The following is a 20,967-nucleotide window of genomic DNA, read 5'->3' as shown; positions in this document are numbered from 1 at the left end:
ACACACCTCTCCCACCGTCTCTTAGCTTGTCCACAGATGTGCGGCACATGAGGATTGCCTGTCTTTCCCCCACACCTCTGCCTCTGTCTGCTGCTGGTGCTGCCACACAAAGATGAGCCTCCCATAGCCAGTTGCCTGCCGCAGCCAACTATCTCTTGGCTTTCCTGCAGCCCGTGTGGTGCATCTGGATCACTTGCATCCCACCCACACTGCATGCCTCTGCCTCCGTCTGCTGTAATCAACTCACCTGCACTGGGTGGGCTGTGGCTGCTGCCACAGACACTGTTGGTCCTCACACCCTTGCTGACTCCAATGCTGGCCCTGCCCACCCACCCCCCACTGTTGACAACCTTACCTTAACTTAACTGCGCTTATTTTTGGGATAGGGCGTATATTAGGAGCAGGCTAAAAATCAGGCTAGGGCCTATTTTCTGGTTAGTTCTTATTTTCAGGGAAACATGGTATTGATGCCTTCTTTGCAATTCACAAGTTTATGGAGAAACACTGAGAAGAGAGGAAGTGATTACATTTGGCTTTCCTCAACCTTGTATAATGAATCATGAAAATGATAAAATAAATAGTAGAATATGGATTGTAGTGTTCAATTTCTAGAATGCCACATTCGGATTTGGAAAAGTACATTTTCCAAGTGCCTATATGAAGCAAAATGCTTATCAAGCATCAACTAATGCTTTACTCCTGCATTTAATTAACTACATTAACATGAACTATAAGATCATGTTATTATAAGCAAATAGGATTTTCATACCAAATTTAGAAAAATAAACCTTTTGAATGTTAAGCAACTGGATTGTGACTGATTTGAATCTTCCATCCACACAATCCCATCATGTTTTACTCTGGCAAAACCCATGCTATCAAGTCAAATGTTTGTTTTAGTGCTGGGGCTAATATTCTCATTTAAGGCTTGGGCTTTTTTTAACTATAAAGAAAAGCCACGAGATCCTTCCACCAAAACAGCTAAGTGGATGTTAACTTGAATTTAACACAACTGCTTTCCATGTTTAGATACTATGACAGTCATTGATGCTAGTTTCAACAGTATGCATTATCTGTCTCACTTTTGTTAAAAACCCTTATTATTTACTGGGATTTACATTTTCTTGGTATGGCACACTTTTATTATTCCCAGCATACTACCGATATCAAGTTCCAAGAAAAACATTGGCATTACTATTTATTTCTGCAAATGTGCATTTAGAAAGGCAACCTGAGGGGATGATTCACTGCTCATGCATATGTATGTACTCCTGCTGGAATCAAGAGACTGATAAGTGACTTTTGAATTACTCCCTAATGCCGTAATCCCATTCTGAGAAGCCATTATGAAGTAAGCAGTTTGATGAATGCAGGTGAGGACGTCAATTTTATAACTCCCCAACATACTTTTTCCATAGGTGGTATTTCAATTATTGGGAGAGAAATTCCCTCTACCAAGTGTTTCCTCCCAAACCATTGCAGGCAATCTTTTTTAAGTCAACTGGAATTGTTCTGGGGTGGATTAAAGGATATTTGGGGGAGGGGGAAAATCTAGATATATTAATTTCTTCCTTCAATTTGTTACTCTCTCTGAATGCCTTATTTTCTCTGACTGAGACATTATTGTAGAAAATACATGGTTGGCTGATTTTTTTTCTTTACTGAGAGAGTAGAATTGAAAAACTCCCAAGCCAATCAATTTGTCAGCTTGCCATCCCTTAATACAGTACTTCTAAGGATAATGCAACATTTATGGCTACCATAACTAGAAAGCAAAATTCTAACCAGCTAGTAGATGCCAGCCAAAGGTTAAAAGATTTCTAGTGTTCATCAAAAATAATTGTGGCCTGGTATAGTTACGCTAACTTAATACAAAAAGATAAAAAAAGATAAACGAGTCCTCATGGATTTTACTCCGCTAGTCATTGCTGATATACTCCTACCCTCAAAATGATGCTATAGAGCACTGCACACCAAGACAAGTAGACACAAGAACAGTTTTTCCCCAAACGTCATCACTCTGCTAAACAAATAATTCCCTTACCACTGTCAAACCATTCTCTACAGCTGCATTACTATTAGTTCTCTCATCGTTCCTATCACCCATCTCATCCTACTTATGACTGCAGGACTGTAACTTTCTTGCTTGTATCTTTATGATTTATATTGATATTGATTGTTTTCTGATTGCTTATTTGTACCCTATGACTATCATTAAATGTTGTACTTTATGATTCTTGACAAATGTATCTTTTCATGTCTTTTTATGTGCACTGAGAGCATATGCACCAAAGACAAATTCCTTGTGTGTCCAATCACCCTTGGCCAATAAAGAATTCTATTCTATTCTATTCTATTCTATTCTATATTATTCTATACAGGGTGTTGATCAGGACTGTAATAACTCTGATGATTCATTAAAAGTTCTTATGTTGAGATGGCAGAATTAAAGTTCAGGCCTTAGCCAGGCCTTTAGGGTTGTGGAAGTTCCATAAGGAAGCACAAGTCTGTGAGTTAAACATGAGGTCCAAACTACAGAAGTCATATATGTTTTTATAACATCTATACCTTATCTATTGTGTGATGGCTTCTTCTCATGTAACTAAGTAAAAATCAGAAATCCATGAATTCTTGCTTCACACTGTATTCAGGTTTCTTCCAATCTTATGGAGGACCCACCTTTGTTCAGCTGAATAAGTGTGTTTCATTTATCAAGAGAGATCTGGACCCAGACTCCTCATTTGCACAGATACACATCTGATCTCAGCTCAACAGCAATTCTCATTTCTGTTTCAAGGCCATTGAGACAACACTGTCAAAAGACATTTCTGCAATCATGCAGCCAGCACAATGATATGGAACACTGCTACCTTCCCAACAAAGTGGTATCTATTTACATATTCACATTTGTATGCTTTCAAACCACTAGGTTGACAGGAACTGGGGTGAAAACGGGCGCTCACTCCATCGCATGGTGCTAGGTTCTCAAACCTGGGCTGCTGAACTCCTGAGCCACCGCCCCACCGCAACCTAATTTAATAGGGCTGGATAATTCTACAACTTACTTCCAAATTTCCTGGAAGCTTATCTATCCTAGTAGAAGTAGAATAGAAATATTTATTTTAGTACCTCATCCTCACTTGCCTTACCAATTTCTTTTGGTAAAGTTTTAAAGATTATTTTATTGTTGCAAAATGTATTCATGTTTTTCCCCAATTATCTACATAGCTCTGTTGTGTCTTTGACATTGATTGTCCGCCCACCCCTTTATGAAAAAAGGAAGAATTTCTCTATAGTGTCTTACTTGAAACTTAACTAAAATATAGGAAACTACTCGATAACTCACGATTCATTTGAGCAACATTTCCTCACCTAATCAGAGAAGCAGAATGGCCACAGGCAGGCAAAAAAGCAGTAAAAGAAGGAGTAACTTCTAACTTCCTATCAGCTTCCCCATTGAGCTTCCTTGTGGGAAGCTGGCAAGAAGCATCAGAAATCATAATCATGTGACTGAGGCTGATTGCAGGGGTTCTGCAGCAGTCACAACTTTATGAATACAACTGGTTTGAAGATTCTTTCAATTCCACAGGAGTCCTGGGTTTTGCACATATTTCTTTAAGTCAATGGGTTGACTAAAAATTATTGTGCTATAATGCACTGTTTGGGCTAATTGAAGATTAGAATCAGACAAATAGTCAGAAGAGCTTTAGTAGTATATAGATGGAGAAATGGCATCTGAAGACATAACTATATCCTCAACCTCAGCCCACCCTTAAACTTGGTACTTTCTGAGCTTGGCTATTTTCTTACAGATGTTTCACTACCCAAACTAGGTAACACCATAAGTGCTAGCCCATCATCAGTGCTACTAAGAATAATGTCATCACATACAATCTGCAGGAATTTCACTAACATTTTGTCCTTTTCAGAATGGGCAAAAGCAATTGATTTTCCATCAGACTGATTTAGAATGTCTAGAAAAAAAAATACATACCTTGACTGAAATCAGTCAAGTGTCTCTGAACTGCTTTAAACTGTTTTTTCAAATCACAGGCACCACTGTAGCATCTTTGGGGCATGTTGATTTGGTGCTCATTTGACCAAGATTCAGATATTTTAATTGGTTCTTTCATGTGAGGATGATGTTTTAATTGTTGGTGTGTGTGTGTGTGTGTGTGTGTGTGTGTGTGTGTGTGTATCTCAAAAAAAATATCATCCTTGCCTGAAAGGAACAATGAAAAGATCTAACCAATATATGTATTTGTTCTCTTTTACTATTGTTATGTTTATTTTTGTTTTTAATCTGAATTGATGAAAATGGAGCCACTCATGGTTGGCTTCAGTGCAAATCACTTGCAACTAAATAAAGATATATTGTAATGCTAATCCCAAGGTGCTCTTTCAAAAGGCAACTGGTTGTGTTTAATCCTGTTTAAGAAATCTACAATCCTACAGGTAATCTTTCATTTATGACTTAGCAAACAGTCAAATTTATAAGAGCCTCAGAAGGTGTCTTCCATATGTCATAAAACACTGAAACACACACACACCACGCAATGCAGTCATGTGACCACATTTCGGGCTCTTGACATGTTTGCTGTTACAACTGGTTGTCAAGTTGCCTGTAATCATGTGATCACCATTTCCAATTTTCTCCGCTAGCTTCACCAGGAAGTCAGTGGGGAAGCCAACAGGGAAAATTGCAGGTGAAAGGGATGGATGGAAGATGATACCCTTCTGTGAGGTGCAGAAATAGAACTTAAATCTTCATGATGCAGAAACCACCAAGCCCAGGAGGCCCAGGTCTGCTCCTTTCTCTGACATCCAGGAGGCTACAGCCAACTACTGCTATGGCTCTGGAGACTCTCACTTTGCTCTCTACCTCAATGGGAAGGATTGATCAGTTACAGGGCCCAGCAGTGCATGCAAAGCTTTTCACACCTGGAAGCTTTTGAGGTACTCTATGACCCAATGCAAGGGACGCAGTAGCTCAGTGGCTAAGACGCTGAGCTTGTCAATCAGAAATGTTGGCAGTTTGGCAGTTCAAATCCATAGTGCCACGTAATGGAGTGAGCTCTCATTACTTGTCCCAGCTTCTGCCAACCTAGAAGTTCTAAGGCATGTAAAAATGCAAGTAGAAAAATAGGGACCACTTCCCACCATTTTGGTGGGAAAGTAACAGTGTTCCATGCACCTTCAGCATTTAGTTATGCCGGCCACATGACCATGGAGACGTCTTCGGACAACGCTGGCTCTTTGTCTTTGAAACAGAGATGAGTACCGCCCTCTAGAGTCGGGAACACCTAGCACATATGTGTGAGGGGAACCTTTACCTTTATGACCCAATGCACTTGGAAGTCATGACCAGCACATAGCTTAGTATTCAAAGGCACAGTCTAGTTTTGCTGTATCTGCTACCAAATTATTTGTTCTTCTTATGGTCCAAGATATTCACATGCCAGTAAGATAACCATATTCTCTAGCACCACAATCAGAAGGGTCCTTTTTCTTCATTCAGCTGATGGTTCAGCTTTTACAACCATACATTTCAAATGAAAAAACAATGGTCTTGGCAATCAGTACATTTATTATGAGTGTGATTTCCCTACACTTTAATATTTTGTTTAGATCCTTTTTACCATAATTTATTTTCATTCATAGCTATGATGATCATTCCCATGACTTTCTGAACTGAAGAAAATAAGTTACCACCTCAGTTTCATCTTCATTTGCTTACATTTGACTAGCTTTCCTTATTGACATAATTTTGGGGTTTTTTACATGGTGAGTGGCAAGCCAGGTTGTGCAATATCTTTGAACAAGACATTCTCTATCTCCTTCTTGCTTATCTCCTTTTGTTTCCAGGCATTAAAGCAGCATCATTAGCATATCTGAACTTTCTGATGTCCCTTCCAGCAAATAAGATTCCAATTTCTGCTTCTTTTAGGGCAGTATTTCTTGTGATAAATTCTGCACATAATAAAGAGATGGTGTATAGCCTTGGTATGTTTCTTTCCTGATTCTGATCTATTTATGTCCTCCATTATAAATGTTGCTTTCTGGTGATCATATAAATTATTCAAGAGGCAGACAAGGGAGCCTATATCCATGTTTTTAAGGGTTGTCCACAATTTTTGTGTGTGAGAGCTACACAGTCACAAAAAGCCTTTGAATAATTAGCAATGCTAACATAGAATGCCTGTTTAGAATTCCTCTCCCTCTTCCATTATCCATCAGAAGTTACCAATGTCATCTTGGGTGACCCTGCCTCTACTGAATGCAGCTTGTACTTCTGCCAGTTTTTATTTCATGCACTGTTGAATTCTGGTTTGCAGCATCTTGAGGATTATCTTACTGGCATGTGAATTAAGCACAACTACTCACTAGTCTGGATGTTTCTCAGGACTGCCCTTTTGGGTATTGATCTTTTCTGTTAGGCCACTGCTATGTTTTCAGCAGCTACTTCCAAACCACATGAAGCACTTTAATGGCATCATCATCATCTAAGATTTTTAAATAGTTCTGCTGGTATTTCATCAATTCCTGCAGCTTTGATGAAGCAATGTTTTCGAAGGCCCATTAACCTCACTTTTCCTTCTGGCTGTAGTCCAGTGATCAAACCTCCATGCATATCATTAATTCTGAGATGGGATCATTTTTGTACAATTATCAGGTCTATCCATGCCCTATTTTTCATATATTGAATTTCTCCAGTAGACCTTTACCTTTTTTTGCCTTTTATTATGCCCATCTTTGCATAATATTTTCCATTATTCCTGCAATTTTCTTAATTCACCTTTTTTCCCTTTCCTCCTGATGTAGTTGTTATCCTTAGTTTCATTGCATTGCTTTTGCTGTCCTCTACAATTTCAATGTTTAATTGGGCAAATTTTCCTCTTTTCTATCTGAAGTTGATATATTTCTTGCAGCAACAAAAGTCTCATGATTTCCACATCACACAAAAGAGAAGGAAAGAAGTTTCAAGTCATCTGTAACTATACACCTGGGAGTTATGTACAGGTATAGGTATTTACTGCACACCTACAGTAGGTATAATTTATCTAGGTGTGCAGTATGTCAGTTTTGGAAGCCATTTTTTCCCCTTTTTGTAGCTTCCTGACTGCCACATTTGTTAGCCTGGGAATTTGGGAGGGGGTTTGCTTGGAGCGGTAGAATGTTATCCATAACAACATTCTTTCTTCTGGGAATCAACGACACTTGCCTGCACCTGGATGGGAGTGGTTGAAGATTGTCTCCAGTTGCGTTGGAGTATTGGATTGGACCATGTGATGGACCTGTGGGTATGGGGCAAGGATTGTGGGTATGGGGCAAGGATTGTGAACTTTCAACTTTTCTTTTTATTCACGATTTTTTTCTTTTTAAGTCTTGTCTTGCACTCCCTTCCCCTCATTGTTGTAAGCCGCCCTGAGTCCCCTCAGGGAAAAGGGCGGCATATAAATCCTCAATAAAATCCTAAAATCCTAAAAACTGGATGGGGAAAACCTGGAAGCTTTCAGATTCGGGTTTTCCCAGATGTGCCAACATGATAAATTGGAACATTGAGGAAATTCAGGGCTTGGAGTTTTATTTTGCTGGGGGTGTTTCTGGGAATCCTAACACAGTGAAAAGGTGTATGAAATTAATTTCCTTAGTTTGGAAGTATTTTTATTGGGAGAGGGTTCTATTCATTTTACTTTTGGTCCCATCAGAATCGGAATGGAATGGAAACCTTGCTGTAAGACACTTTGATTTTTAGAGAAAAACTGATATATGCTACAAACATATGCTAAACAAACATCAAATATTTTCTATCTTACAACCCACCTGTTTTTAATCATAATGGATATAAAATGTATTATTTAGATGTTTGATGTAGCTAGACATATACAAAACCCATCCCTTTAAATCTTGAAAGATGCAACAATAATACATGTGTAAGGACATGTAGAGGAACAGGGGAATGTAATCTAACAAACACTCTCCCTCCTCTTTGTATTTTACTGTGAAATACATTGAATTAAGCATCTGTCTATATGTTTCCACAATATCCTCAATACATTCTCCCACAAGAATTCTGAAAGTCAGAAGCTGCTGCTGCTACCTGGCATAACCAATTATTCTTACTGGGAAAAAGAAAACAGATGTGCAAAATGAGAACAATAGGATTGCAGACCTGCATACTGACAATTTGCATGTAGCAAGCTACGATGTAAAGGCACAAATTTAGAATTGTCAGCATCAATTTAATAAATACAGAGCAAATTCCATCCTTTTGAATTCTATCTGGCTCATTCTTTTGTCCAAGAGTTTGTATGTGGATGGGCAGCATTAAGGCCCCTGCCAGGAGTGTTGTTCCTCTCTGTTCATTAAGTTATGAGGCCCTGATCATTAATTTGAGCTCTAAGGATCAATTGGAGTTGTTGCTACTATACCAGCACTTTTGCTGCATTGTGTTCTCTCCATTTCTGTTTAACATCTATATGAAGCTACTGGGTGAGATTATTGATCATCACGGGGTAAGGTATCATCAATAATAATAACCAGCTATACACTTCTGTCCCTGTTAAGCTAAATGATGCTGTTGATATCCTTTCTTGGTGCCTGGAGACCCGGGGGAGGGGGGAATGTCTGGAAGGGGAACAATGACTTCAGCTTATTCCTGGCAAGACTGAGTAGCTTTGGTTTTGGGGAACCTTCCATATCTCAGGATTTACCATATTTGGCTTTAGATAGGTTGCAATTGTTCCAGACCGACCCAATGTGCAATCTGGGAATTGTTCTGAATTCATGACTCTTGTTTGAAGTGCACGTGGCAGTCATGGCCAGGAGGACTTTTGCACAGCTTCATGCTGCCTGTCAGTTTCAATCCTTCCTGTCAAGTCACATGCCCTAATCACATCTCAGATGGAATACTGTAATACATTCTACACGGGGCTGCTGTTGAAGAGTATCCAGTAGCTGAAGTTGTTAAGCAAAATGCAGTGATGCAGGTAATTATGTGTGTTACACTTCTTCTCCATGAGCCACATTGGTGACCAGATTGCTTCTGGGTCCAATTCAAGATGCTGTGATCTTTAAAGCCTTACATGACATGGGGGCAGGTTATCTGAGATGTCACTTCACTCAATTACATCTATCTGCCCAATCAGAATGGGCATGTTGTGGGTCATCAGCCAAATAGTATCATTTAATGGGAGCAAGGAGCACAACATGTTCTGTTGCAGCAGCTAAGCATCTCAAACATAACCCCCCAGCCTCAAGTTGATGTTGACTGCAGCCTTATTGGCTTTCTGGAAGGCCCTCAAAACTTGGTTTTGTCATCAGGGCTGAGGATCCCATGGAAGCATATGGGCCATTAAATAGTTAAGTTTGACTGCATTCTTCTCTGTCTTTTGTTAATATAATTTTAATTGACTAAATGGATAAACAATATTGTTTAGTTCTGCTTTAATTGTGTATGCTGCTCAGAGTCACATGCCTATCAGATGGCCACTATATAAATTAAATAATAAACCTTCTACCCAAACCAGTGTAAGAAATTTAAGAAAAAGAAGAGATAAAACTATAAGAAAGACTGCAGAATTCAAAAGATACAATTAACACCATGCAAGTGGATTATATTTAACAATCAGTGGTATGTGCCAAGGCACATCTTTTGATCTATTCTGTACACTTTAGAGAAAACCCTTTTAACTATAATTTTTCATATTTTTATCTGGGCTTTCAATAATCAGGAAGGAACAAGCAGTTATTATAGTGGCGTTTTTGTTTTTAATGCATTTAAATATTAAATTAAGATATAGCAATAGTACTTAGAATTATATACCACTCCATAGTGCCTTATAACACTCTCTGAACAGTTTACATTGCCAGCACATTCCCTCCAATAATCTGGGTCCTCATTTTACCAACTTTGGAAGGATGGAAGTCTGAGTCAACCTGAAGTTGGTCAGGATTGAATTTCTGGCAGTGGGCAAAGTTAGCCTGCAGTACTGTACTTTAAGCACTGCACTACCACAACTCGTTATGTAGCAAGGAAGTTTGCAAATATTGTATTTATATATTATATAATTTGAATTTAAATATATTAGGGATTCACAACTGATAACTCTAGAGTTCTACATTGGTTTTTCATGAAAATAAATGTTTCCTCTTTTTAATAATGAAAATTAAATCCAGATATGCATATCTAATGCTATCCATTATGATTGCTTACATATCAATATAGCAATAGCACTTAGATTTATATATCACTTTACAGTGTTTCACAGTCCTCTCTAAGTGTTTTATAGAGTCAGCATATTGCCCCCAAAATCTGGATCATCATTTTACCTACTTCAGAAGGATGGAAGGCTGAGTCAACCTAGATATGCTGGTTTACTTGTTTATAAATTGCACCCATAAACTCAGCAGTGAAATAGCTGAACTATTTTATCATAATTAAAGCCCTGTATTTTCAGAGTGACCTAAAATAATAATCTTGGAATGAACTCAAAGAGTATGAAGGCTAATAACAAATAAAGAACTGGCAGCTGTGACTTCATATTATTGCATATATAATATCTCAGGTTCTTGGGAAGGATTCAATAGGTAGGCAAAAATGCCGAATCCATCTGACTGATTGTGTGACGAAACAATAACTCCATATAAACTGACCAATTTTTATATATTGCTAGTAGTCATGATGCCATGCATGACAACTATAATATCTGCATATGAAATTTAAATAATGCTACAAAAATCATTTTCAATATATTGATTTCTGGAATTACAATGCAACTTTCAGTCATATCCTGTTTGCACAATAACCTTCTCTCAATATACTGCAGTGATGTGCGGTGAGGTTTATGGCTCGTGAGGCACTGACACAATGGTGGGTTTCAAATTTTTTTAGACTTGTGGACTTCAACTCCCAGAATTCCACAGCCAGGCGTGCTCAGTTCCGATTTAAATCAACAGCATTTGTTTTTCTCCTTTGTGAAAAAAGTTTTCTTCATTCTTTTTCTTCTCCCTCCCTCCCCTCTCTCTCAAACAGACACACACAGAGAGAAAAGTCTCCACCATTGCAAATGCACCCTGCTGTCTGGGTGGGAAATGCCTGAAATGCAATAAAGCCTACCCACCCACTCACCTCCTGCTTGCAGGCTGGGGTGAGAGAAGAGGCAGAGAAGCCGGAGGGAAGGGAGCCGATCTGAGCCTTTGATTGCAGGCGGAGCCACGTCGCCTTTTCAAACTTGTAATCAGTGAAGCTGGGCTTAAATAGTTTTATCCAGCTCTCTCTCTCTCTCTGTGTGTGTGTGTGTTTGTTTGTGTGTGTGTGTGTTTGAAAAGGCAACATGGCTCTGCCTGCAATCAAACTACACTTGGGGAGGGATCTACACTTGAGGATGAAGTTTGAATTCCTCCCCCTCCCTCTGACCCACACGTACCTTTTCTAGCTGTTTCAGAGAGGATTTCAACTCTGCTCTTGCCTACCATGTAAAATGTAAAAGGAAAAAGGCAAGAGCTGAGGTCAGGCTGGGCTAGTTGCTGCCAGAGTCACCGTGGATGACGCTGCTTAACTGTTTAAAAAAGCCTCTAAAAAGCGCCCTCTACAGGAGGAGGCAGGAGAACGACATGCCTCACCTACGTCAGGAATTTTTAGGCTTTTAACCCTTGATTAACTCTGCTCGAGTGATCATAAAACGCCTAAAGTCAGACTTGATGAGGCACATTGTTCTCCTGCCTCCTCCTGTAGAGGGTGCTTTTTTAGAGGCTTTTTTAAACAGTTAAGCACTAAGCAGAGTCATCCACAGTGACTCTGACAGCAACTAGCTCAGCCTGACATCAGCTCTTGCCTTTTTTCCTTTTATCTTTTTTTTGCTTTTCATGATGACAGTGGTGAGGCTCTGCCTCCCCTGACTGCACATCCCTGATATACTGTAAATGAGTGTGGGTGTGGGGGGGAATGATGCTCATAGAAACACTAGCCAAATTCCAGGAGAGCTCAGCTAGAATGGACACACAGAGTTTTCCATTTACAACAGTTTTAGAGGAGTATCTGGGAATGTTACAGACGAATACATAACAATTTCTCTCCTCAACTTACATTGACTGGAAAAGCATCTGGAGATACAGGTATGTTAAATATTTATATGTTTCTTAATCAGATTTTATTGTTGCCACAAACATACAGGCCCTCGGTGGTTTACAGAAGTTAAGAGCAATACAAACCAAACCATCAATGGTAAAACTAAACCTGAATAGATAAAACCATAGAACCATAAAGTCAAACCACCTTCAGCACCCTATCATTCTCTATAGCAGTGTTTTTCAACCACTGTGCCGCGGCACACTAGTGTGCCGTGACATAGTGTAAGGTGTGCCGTGGGAAAAACACCTGCCTATAGTCAATATAGGCTCAGAGTTAAATTTTTTTAACATTTTCTAATGGTGGTGTGCCTCGTGATTTTTTTCATGAAAAAAGTGTGCCTTTGCACAAAAAAGGTTGAAAAACACTGCTCTATAGGACCATCAGGATAACTCTGTTATTAAAAAATAAAAATAAGACTATTAAAAAATAAAGTTATGAGTTACTGCTGCAAGATTCTTCTATTCCAACGAAATCTTACATATTGTAAATTTATTCAGAAATAAGCCTACTGAGATTGGTGGAATTTAATTTCAAGTAGGTATGAACAAAATGGGAGCTCAATTCCCAATATGCAAAATATCTTTTGATTTTGACAAATGAGTGCAATGCATTTTCATAGTTATACTGTAGTTTTACTTTCTACTTTGGGAACTTAGATATAATTCCACCCAGCTTTTTGTTGATATCTTATTTAGAGGAGAGCTAGAAGGGTGCCGCAATTAGTACAAGGGTAGGTAGATATGAGCAGAAGAAAGGGTCAGAAACATGAAGATAACAGCTGCAACTTCCTAACAGAAGTTCTGCCCTTTTTTCTATGGGTCACATTTGTTCTGCATAGAAAAGAGAATGGGGCTTTGATTGTGCAGTTATGGCTGCCATAGTGCCTGTTCTTTACTTCTCCTACAGATGTCCCTAGGGATGGAGATGATGTGGGTCATATAAACTTTCAGCTGTGTCATCCCAGTATCCTGAGTAGCATTCCAGCACAGCCAAATTTCAGTGAAGGTTTTGATGAAAGTTCATGCAACTAAAAGAATTAATATATATGAACTACCAGTCCACAAACTGAGTTACTTGTCGTAAAGGTTTTTTTTGTTATTATGGTCATAATTGTTTATAAATACTTATATTCTATAAATATTAATTTCTTTAAAGGACTGTTTATGTATGTACGAGCCCTGACTAATTCTCAGTAATTTATACTATGAAAATTTGCTAGCAAAATGCCTTATTATGTTGTATTAAGAAAATGTTGCTGTAATTTATGCCATAGATACAAGGATATGATAATTTTATAATAATGAATTCTATTTAAAACAAAAAAGACCAAGTTAAAAGTTCAGGTTTGGGCAAAATGAAGTAAAACATCATTTTTGATTTTAAAAAAATACTAAATTCTGATTTAAAAATCAACATTTACATACCCACCCAGTTAAAAATCTAAAAAATACACTCAAGTAGAAATCAAATTTCACTGAACGGAGTAACAGAATATACAGTATTTCTTACCTGCTTTTTTAACTACAGAGAGTACTGTCCTCTCAGGAGTTTTCCTTTTTTCTTCTTTTTTCCCTAAAAATTAATTTAAAAAAGATGCTGGGAAAGTAAATCACATACTTCAGTAAGTTTATGAAAAATGTATGCTATCATTTTAAATGATTGAATATTGAATTCAGTCTAAACTTGAACATATTTGGAGGAGATATACCTATCTATATCCTATATGTATCTATATCATATGTTTACATCAATTTTATCATTAGTTACCCCCCCTCTGTGTGTGTGTGTGTGTGTGTGTTTGTGTGTGTGTAAAATAGTATACTATGTATAGTATACATAGATTTATGTAGCACTGCATTCATAGGTTACTTATTTATAATCGTAATGACATTGATATTATGTGCCAATGATAAATTTATATTTATAATTCCCTACATTTAGTTATTTTTATATTAGCACAGTGAGAGGGCTTTAATTCTAGTTTTGACAGTATTTTTTTCTGATTAATGATGAAAGTAAATAATGTTATGTACCTGGGAGATGCTCACTGACATCAGTGGGATTCAATAATCTGTACAGATTACAACACATCTAATAGAGGATGTAATGTGTAATGAGATTATATTTATATATAATCTCTTATATTTATATATAATCCCTTATATTTAAACTATTATGTTAAATGATAACATTTTAAAAAAATCACAGTCCAAAAGCTTACTTTTTGCTTGAATATCGGAAACATCTTTCTTCTCATGGATTACCATTTTTTCCTCTTCCACTTCTAAAATATGAAAAAAACATGGCTTTGGATCATAGGCTCAGAAGTAGCTAATAAACTGAAAAAGAGGCTCAACTCATTCTGTCCATTCAACATTAAAACAAACAGCTGTAATTTAGAGTTCTGTGTCAGCAGGCATTTAGTTTACATCTCATGATGAATGTATGTATTCTTTTGTTTAAACTGTTATCTCCTACAAAATAATTTCCTGACACCTACATGGGAAGTTCACAACAGATATTTTTTCTTTGTGCCCTAGGAGAGAAATATCTGCTGCTGCTGCTACCTAGGACTGAACTCTCAACCTTGTGAATGGGAAGTGAGGATCTTCACCACTAGGCACCCTGCCTCTCTGCACTTAGGTTTCTTTCAGGGGCATAGGATCCCAGAGAGATCATGTGTTTGACCCTCATCCTCGGGCTCAGTCTGATCCTCTCTTTCCAATTGCTACAAATATGTTCATGGAATTCAGTCAAAAAAGGTCAAGGCAGTCCTTTTGGACCTAAACCATCCTGAAGAGACGGTAATAAAGAAGAGTACGTCCTGCTGATCTCAAGGACACTGCAAAGTGTCTGATTGATCCAGGAGAAGCTCTTTTTCCTGATGATAGAAACGCAGCCCTGAAGCTACTGAAGTTGGGACAGCTCCGGAACGGAAAGAAAATGGAAGAGAATAGTGTGTCAGATTGGTGAGAAAATTTTATTATTAGAAAAGAGACTACCCAAAGAAAATTAAAACTAAATCAAAATTGAAGACAAAAGAAAACAAGCGGCAAAATTAAGCTACATTAAACTTAGTGTGTTATCCTTTTTTTAAAAAAATCTCTTTTTACGAATGGAAGTTCTGCAAATGTTTCCTATTTTTTAAATTGAAAGGCTCAGTTTGTCTTCTACATTTTTTTACTTTTTCCATATATACTTGTGGATTAAAAAAATCTTTCTATTCTACAATGTTTGATTGGATTGTTTTTTTTAATTAAGAATTTTTCTCCGTAAGTCTACTATTTAAAAAGGGCTGTAATAGCAGAGAGAGAAAAGTAACACTGCCACTTTAAGGCTGGAGGCCTTTCATTGTATCTTCTTTCTGCTCTTTGATCATCAGACTTCCTTTCAGTTTGTTTATTGAGAGTGATAGTGGAAAGAGCATGGTTTGTTTATATAGCTGCTGTTTTGGAGTTTTTGCAGTGAAGGCAAAGTTTTGACTTGAAAGATTATAATGCACTTGTTTGGAATACAATAAAAGCTATAGTGAATGCTATAGTGGCAGTGTTTATAAGTTGGAAGGATAGTGCAACATGAAAAAGAAACATTAATATTGCAAATGATTATGTTTAAAATTCAAAAGATATTAATAATAACAGAGAAAATTGAGATGAGAAGGGATGCCACAGAACAAAGAACAACAAAAAGAGATGGAAAAATTGAGAATATTTATCAAAAGAAGAAAGTTGAGGACAGAGTTCCAAAAATTGAAGGAAAAAAAGGAACAAAGAGATAAGAAAATTGTGGATATTGACAGCATACTGACTGTGGTTGGAAATAATAAGAGTGAACTATGGAAAGGGGAGATAGGTGGACTGGAACTCCACCTCAGACCTCAAAGTACAGAAGAAGAAAAAAGAGAAAATTTGATGGAAGGAGAAAAATCTTGACTAAAACAATGGTAATAAGCAAAGATAAGTTGATGAAAAGAACAGACCGAGGGTTCCAAGTGCTCATAAGATATATAATGAGCAACAAGCTGTGAAAAGAAGTTCACAAAAGACCCATTAAGAAAAAAACCAGAATATTACTTCCACAAATGACACAAGATATAAAACTGCACTACTACTGGAAAGATACAGATTGGTGCAGTGAAAGTTTATAATAAAAATTAAGTCAAACTTAGAGTATTATATATAGTCATATAAATGAGTAATATTGATAATAATACATATATTGGTACTAGTTTGAGGATGTGAAATTTTATACGCTTTACATGGGGCTGCCCTTGAAAAGTGTTCGAAGACTTCAGCTAGTCCAGAATGCAGCCGCGTGAGCGATTGTGGATGCACCTAGGTACACCCACGTTACACCTATCCTCCGTGAGCTGCACTGGCTGCCCATTGGTCTCCGGACTCGCTTCAAGGTGCTAGTTGTTACTTATAAAGCCTTACATGGCATCGGACCTGGGTACCTGAGAGACCGCCTCCTGCCAATTACCTCCCAAAGACCAATTCGATCGCACAGGCTTGGCCTTCTCTGGGTTCCATCTGCCAGCCAATGTTGGCTGGCGACCCCCCGGGGGAGAGGCTTCTCTGTTGCTGCTCCGGCCCTCTGGAACGAGCTCCCCGTGGAGATCCGGACCCTTACTACCTTCCCGGCCTTCCATAAAGCTACTAAGTCCTGGCTGTTCCGGCAGGCTGGGGACTGTTAAAGCACCCATCCCTGTCTTAATTGTGACTGTTGTGGATTTTAAAATTGTTTGTATTGTCTTATTTATTCCCTCCCCTGTTTATTGTGAGCCGCCCGGAGTCCTTCGGGAGTGGGAGGCATACAAAACCAATAATAAAAAAACCAATAATAATATACAAACCGCAAATGAGGACTACTAGAGGAGACTTAAAAGTATTTGTTATTAAATATAATCAATTTTTATTTAGAATATGTTAGAAAGATGAAATGTTATTGAATGGAATGCTATTATATAGTTTTACCTCAAATTTAGGATATTTCATACAAAAGGATGTAAAAGCAATTTATAATCAAATGAATGTTTAATAATATTTTTTAGATATACTGGATTGATGATGTGAGAATTTGTTTGAAATGGGTTGATAATTTCTGATCTTACATACATTTGAAAGTGAGGACTATGGAAGTGATGCACAAAAACTTTACAACCAAACAACATGCAGTACGTGGTTGAAGAAGGTTCCATGTGTTATTTGTTGTAAGAAAAATATTCTCTTTTAAAAAAAAAAAAAACCAAGAAATGATATACAAAGATTTTTGGATTTGCGCAAATACCACCCCAAGAAAATAGAAATTAAGAGCTGGAAGAGACACCCGCAACAATAGAAAAAGAAAGGAAGAGAGGAAGAGAGGAAAAGGAAGGAAGGAAGAGAGAAAGTGAGGAGAGGAAGATGGAAGGGGGAAGCAGAGAAGAAGAGAGGGTAAGAAGGGGAAGAGGTAGAGAGAAGTAGGGGAGAGGTAAGGGAAGAAGGAATGGAAAGGAGAAGAGGAAAGAAGAAAGTAGAGAAGGGAGAGAGGGAGAGAAAGGAAGAGAGGAGAGGAGGAGAAGAGGAAGGGAGAAGGAGAGAGGGTAGGAAGGCAAAGAGGAAGAGAGGAAGAGGTGAGAGGTAAGGGAAGAAGGAAGGGAAAAGAGGAAGGAAGGAAGTAGAGAAGGGAGGGAGGGAGAAAAGGAAAGGAGAAGAAGGGGTGTCAAAATAGGCGAGGGATGGTAAACAAAACAACCCAAATGGAATATTACAATTCCATAAATGGAATGACAAATGTATTAGAATCATGAATGTAAAATAAAAAAGAAGAATAATTATGTGAATGTATATATAGAGAACAAAAAAATAAAAAAAACTATTTCTAAAAAAGGTCAACTGTGATTGTGCAATCGAAGCTTCACTCTCCTTTTATCAGCATCACATACTGTATATTCTAGTCTCCATCTTAATAAAGTGGTGATTCTATGACTACTTCATTATTTGATTCAAATTTGTGATGCTTCAGAAATAACTATATACCTATATAATACAGCAGCGATCGAGTAATGCAATACTTATGCAAATAACTTACCTTTCTTTTTAATTTCAGGAACACCTTTCTTCTCAGCAGTTACTTTTTTCCTCTCTTCTTCTAAGACATAAATCAAAGGGTAATTAATTGGTTTCATTTTGTTTAAATACAATAGGCAGATCAGAGCCCTTTAAAGATGAATCAAATTAATTGCTTTATTTTAAAATAATAAATACCTACCTTTTCTTATAACTTGTGGAATAGCTTTCTTTTCTTGAACAGCTTTTTTTCCTTTTTCCACTTCTAAAGAATAAATTTAAAAGGAAATTATTTCAGAGTGCATTTTTATTCAAGAATTAGTAGTCAAAATGACAGAACCCTTTCTACTTCTATACTTGGAGAAATAAAATACCTCTGAATCTTAAAAAAAAACCAGCACAAAATGTTGCCTGGTCAACAGTCTACTCATTTTAATGGAGGAAAAAGACTTCACAAAGAAGTGGGGGAATGACAATAAAAACAACTTCAGAAGGATTTTTTTTAAATTAAAAAAAGTAGACTAATGCCATACTGTGGAACAGCAGTACAGTTGATTGACAATGGAATGGAGGAATAACTGAATTTCTGGACCATCCAGGATAATTTTGATACACTTCATTTTTACCTCATTAGGGACAGAAAGTACTTTGATCATCTGTGATGATAACTGGGCACAAATAATGTGTTTATTTTGTTCTTTAGAGTTGAAAGGCAAAATTTCAGTACCATTGGATTTCAGCCATTATATCTGATAATCAGAGCATTTGGATGGGATAGAATTTAGCAGCATTTTTTTTAATGGTCAGTCTTGACATTGTTGGAAAAGTGGTCCTGGAAGGTAGTCTCTCTATCTCATTGCTCACTTTATTTACTGTATATAATTACTGTATATAATAAACTACACTAGGAAACTATCCAGGTTTTAAAGCTTTGATACTTCTAGATTTCTATGTCTCTCTTTTTCATCCAAATAGATTCAGCCATCTGATATGGATATCTGATACCTGTATTCATAATGAAATGGAAGAGGGCAAATGCATTTAAACATTTCCACACAAGGAATAAGATGGTCCTGGCAATCTACAGTTCTATGCTGGATGGCATAAGACCTCTCCGAAATTTCAGATTCATAGTTTAGATGTGCTCTTTCAGTAAATGAGGTTAAAAATGCTGAGCTTATCAGCTGGAAATCTGACTGACAGCCTGGGTCTGCACCATGCAATGGAGTGAGCTCCCGTTGTTGACCCAGCTCCTGCCCACCTAGCAGTTTGAAAGCATCCAATGTGAGTAAATTAACAGGTACCACTTTTGTGAGAAGGTGACAACATTCTGTGTGCTTTTGGTATATAGCCATGCTGACCACATGACCACAGAAAATGTCTTCAGACAATACTGACTCCCTTGGCCAAGAAATAGAGATCAGGACCGCACCCTAGAGTTGAATATGACTGGACAGAGAAACCTTTACATATGTATATATTGATGCATTTGCCCAGTCTCAGATTATATTACATTTCTCCACATAATAGCACATTTTTAAAAAGATGATTAGATGAAGAGTAATGCTGTACATTTAATAAAGGGGATTCCACTAGGTTTCTGGTTGTCACCCACTCTTTAGCCCACACCTTTAACAAACCAGGTAAGGTGATTAAGGCTATCCTATCTGGTTTGCTATATTTGGCAGTGATTGGATGGAAGCCAAGTCAGCTTTTTTCTCTTTGCTGCCACGTCCATTGTCAACTACATGCTGCTTGATAGCTCTAAAGGAAGGCAGAATGAGTGACAGAAGAGCCACTAACACTGCTGTGGCTGTTGTGGCAGGTGTAGGAAACAGAACCATTAGAGTCTATGGCAACTTCCATGCTGATTGCTCCTGGATGCTATCTTCCTTTTCTTGTGCTCCCGAAGGAAAAAGGGAAGGGGGAGTGATGGCAGCTGAAAGAGACTGAAAACTCTTTGCTGCCCTTTAATGTTCATCCAGAGCTTTCCACCCTAGCTAAATAAGTCTAAGGGTGATTGCAGGGGGTTATCTGAGGGAAGGATCTTGAATATGTATGGCGGTATTCTGAAGAGGAGGGAGATAGATCCATTCTGGATCTAGAAGTGAAAATATTTTGATGAGGTACAGGTCAATGATCATTCAGCTCAACTCTGCTGCTACTAAGGCCGTCTCTGTTGAGAAACCCCATCTAAAAGGCCTCCCTCAGGTCCAAGGGAGCTCTGTTTAACCCTCTGAAAGAGTAGACAATTAGCCTTGCTTCAGTTTCATCAGTTTGTGTCTCAGTTACATCCCTTCAGGCTGCAGATACAGACTGGATAATAGATCCAAATACGGATGATGTAAATGAGGCAGAGATGGAGACAGAGATGGATAATTATAGAGACAGTGAAGGAGATGGATAAAGCTGGAGATAGTGACTGAGACAGAGTTATGCAGATGAAGGCAAAGGCAAACAGACACAGAAACAGAGGTTTAAATAATTTCAAAATTTTGGGGGATAGATTAGCTCCAAATCATTCAAATGAATTGTCTTTAGAGGACTTTTTAAAAAAAGTATTCAATCATATGTGCTCCCATTTGCAACCTGAAATGCTATGTTGACCTACTATATATTGCAGTTAACACAGCATGTGGTTATACCAAGTGTCTGGAAAGAAGAAAAAGAAGTAAGAGAGGAAGCTGTTTTTCTAATAAACCCATATTCAGTTAATTTGCTAAAATATTTTCTTATGGACTTCAGATCAGTCATGATGAGGAGCTGCTTCTCTCACAAATGACT

The 20,967-nt window shown here is 37.8% G+C and overlaps 1 protein-coding gene across 1 annotated transcript in view; it reads right to left on the bottom strand.

Moving 5' to 3' along the window:
• The window catches only part of TRDN (triadin), a 231,089-nt gene that overhangs the window by 113,066 nt on the left and 97,056 nt on the right, over positions 1-20,967 (bottom strand). The window contains exons 16-19 of the mRNA XM_087719027.1: positions 18,386-18,448; positions 18,206-18,265; positions 14,355-14,417; positions 13,643-13,705 (exon numbers count right to left, since the gene is read on the bottom strand). Coding sequence (XP_087575153.1) covers positions 13,643-13,705; positions 14,355-14,417; positions 18,206-18,265; positions 18,386-18,448 — 249 coding nt within the window. The remainder of the gene's footprint in view (positions 1-13,642; positions 13,706-14,354; positions 14,418-18,205; positions 18,266-18,385; positions 18,449-20,967) is intronic.

The sequence above is a fragment of the Thamnophis sirtalis genome, unplaced genomic scaffold (assembly GCF_051295495.1).
Source record: "Thamnophis sirtalis isolate CommonGarterSnake01/CBP01778 unplaced genomic scaffold, rThaSir2_p1.2 scaffold_6, whole genome shotgun sequence".
Taxonomy (NCBI): Eukaryota; Metazoa; Chordata; class Lepidosauria; order Squamata; family Natricidae; genus Thamnophis; species Thamnophis sirtalis.
This window is presented reverse-complemented; position numbering and strand designations above follow the sequence as displayed.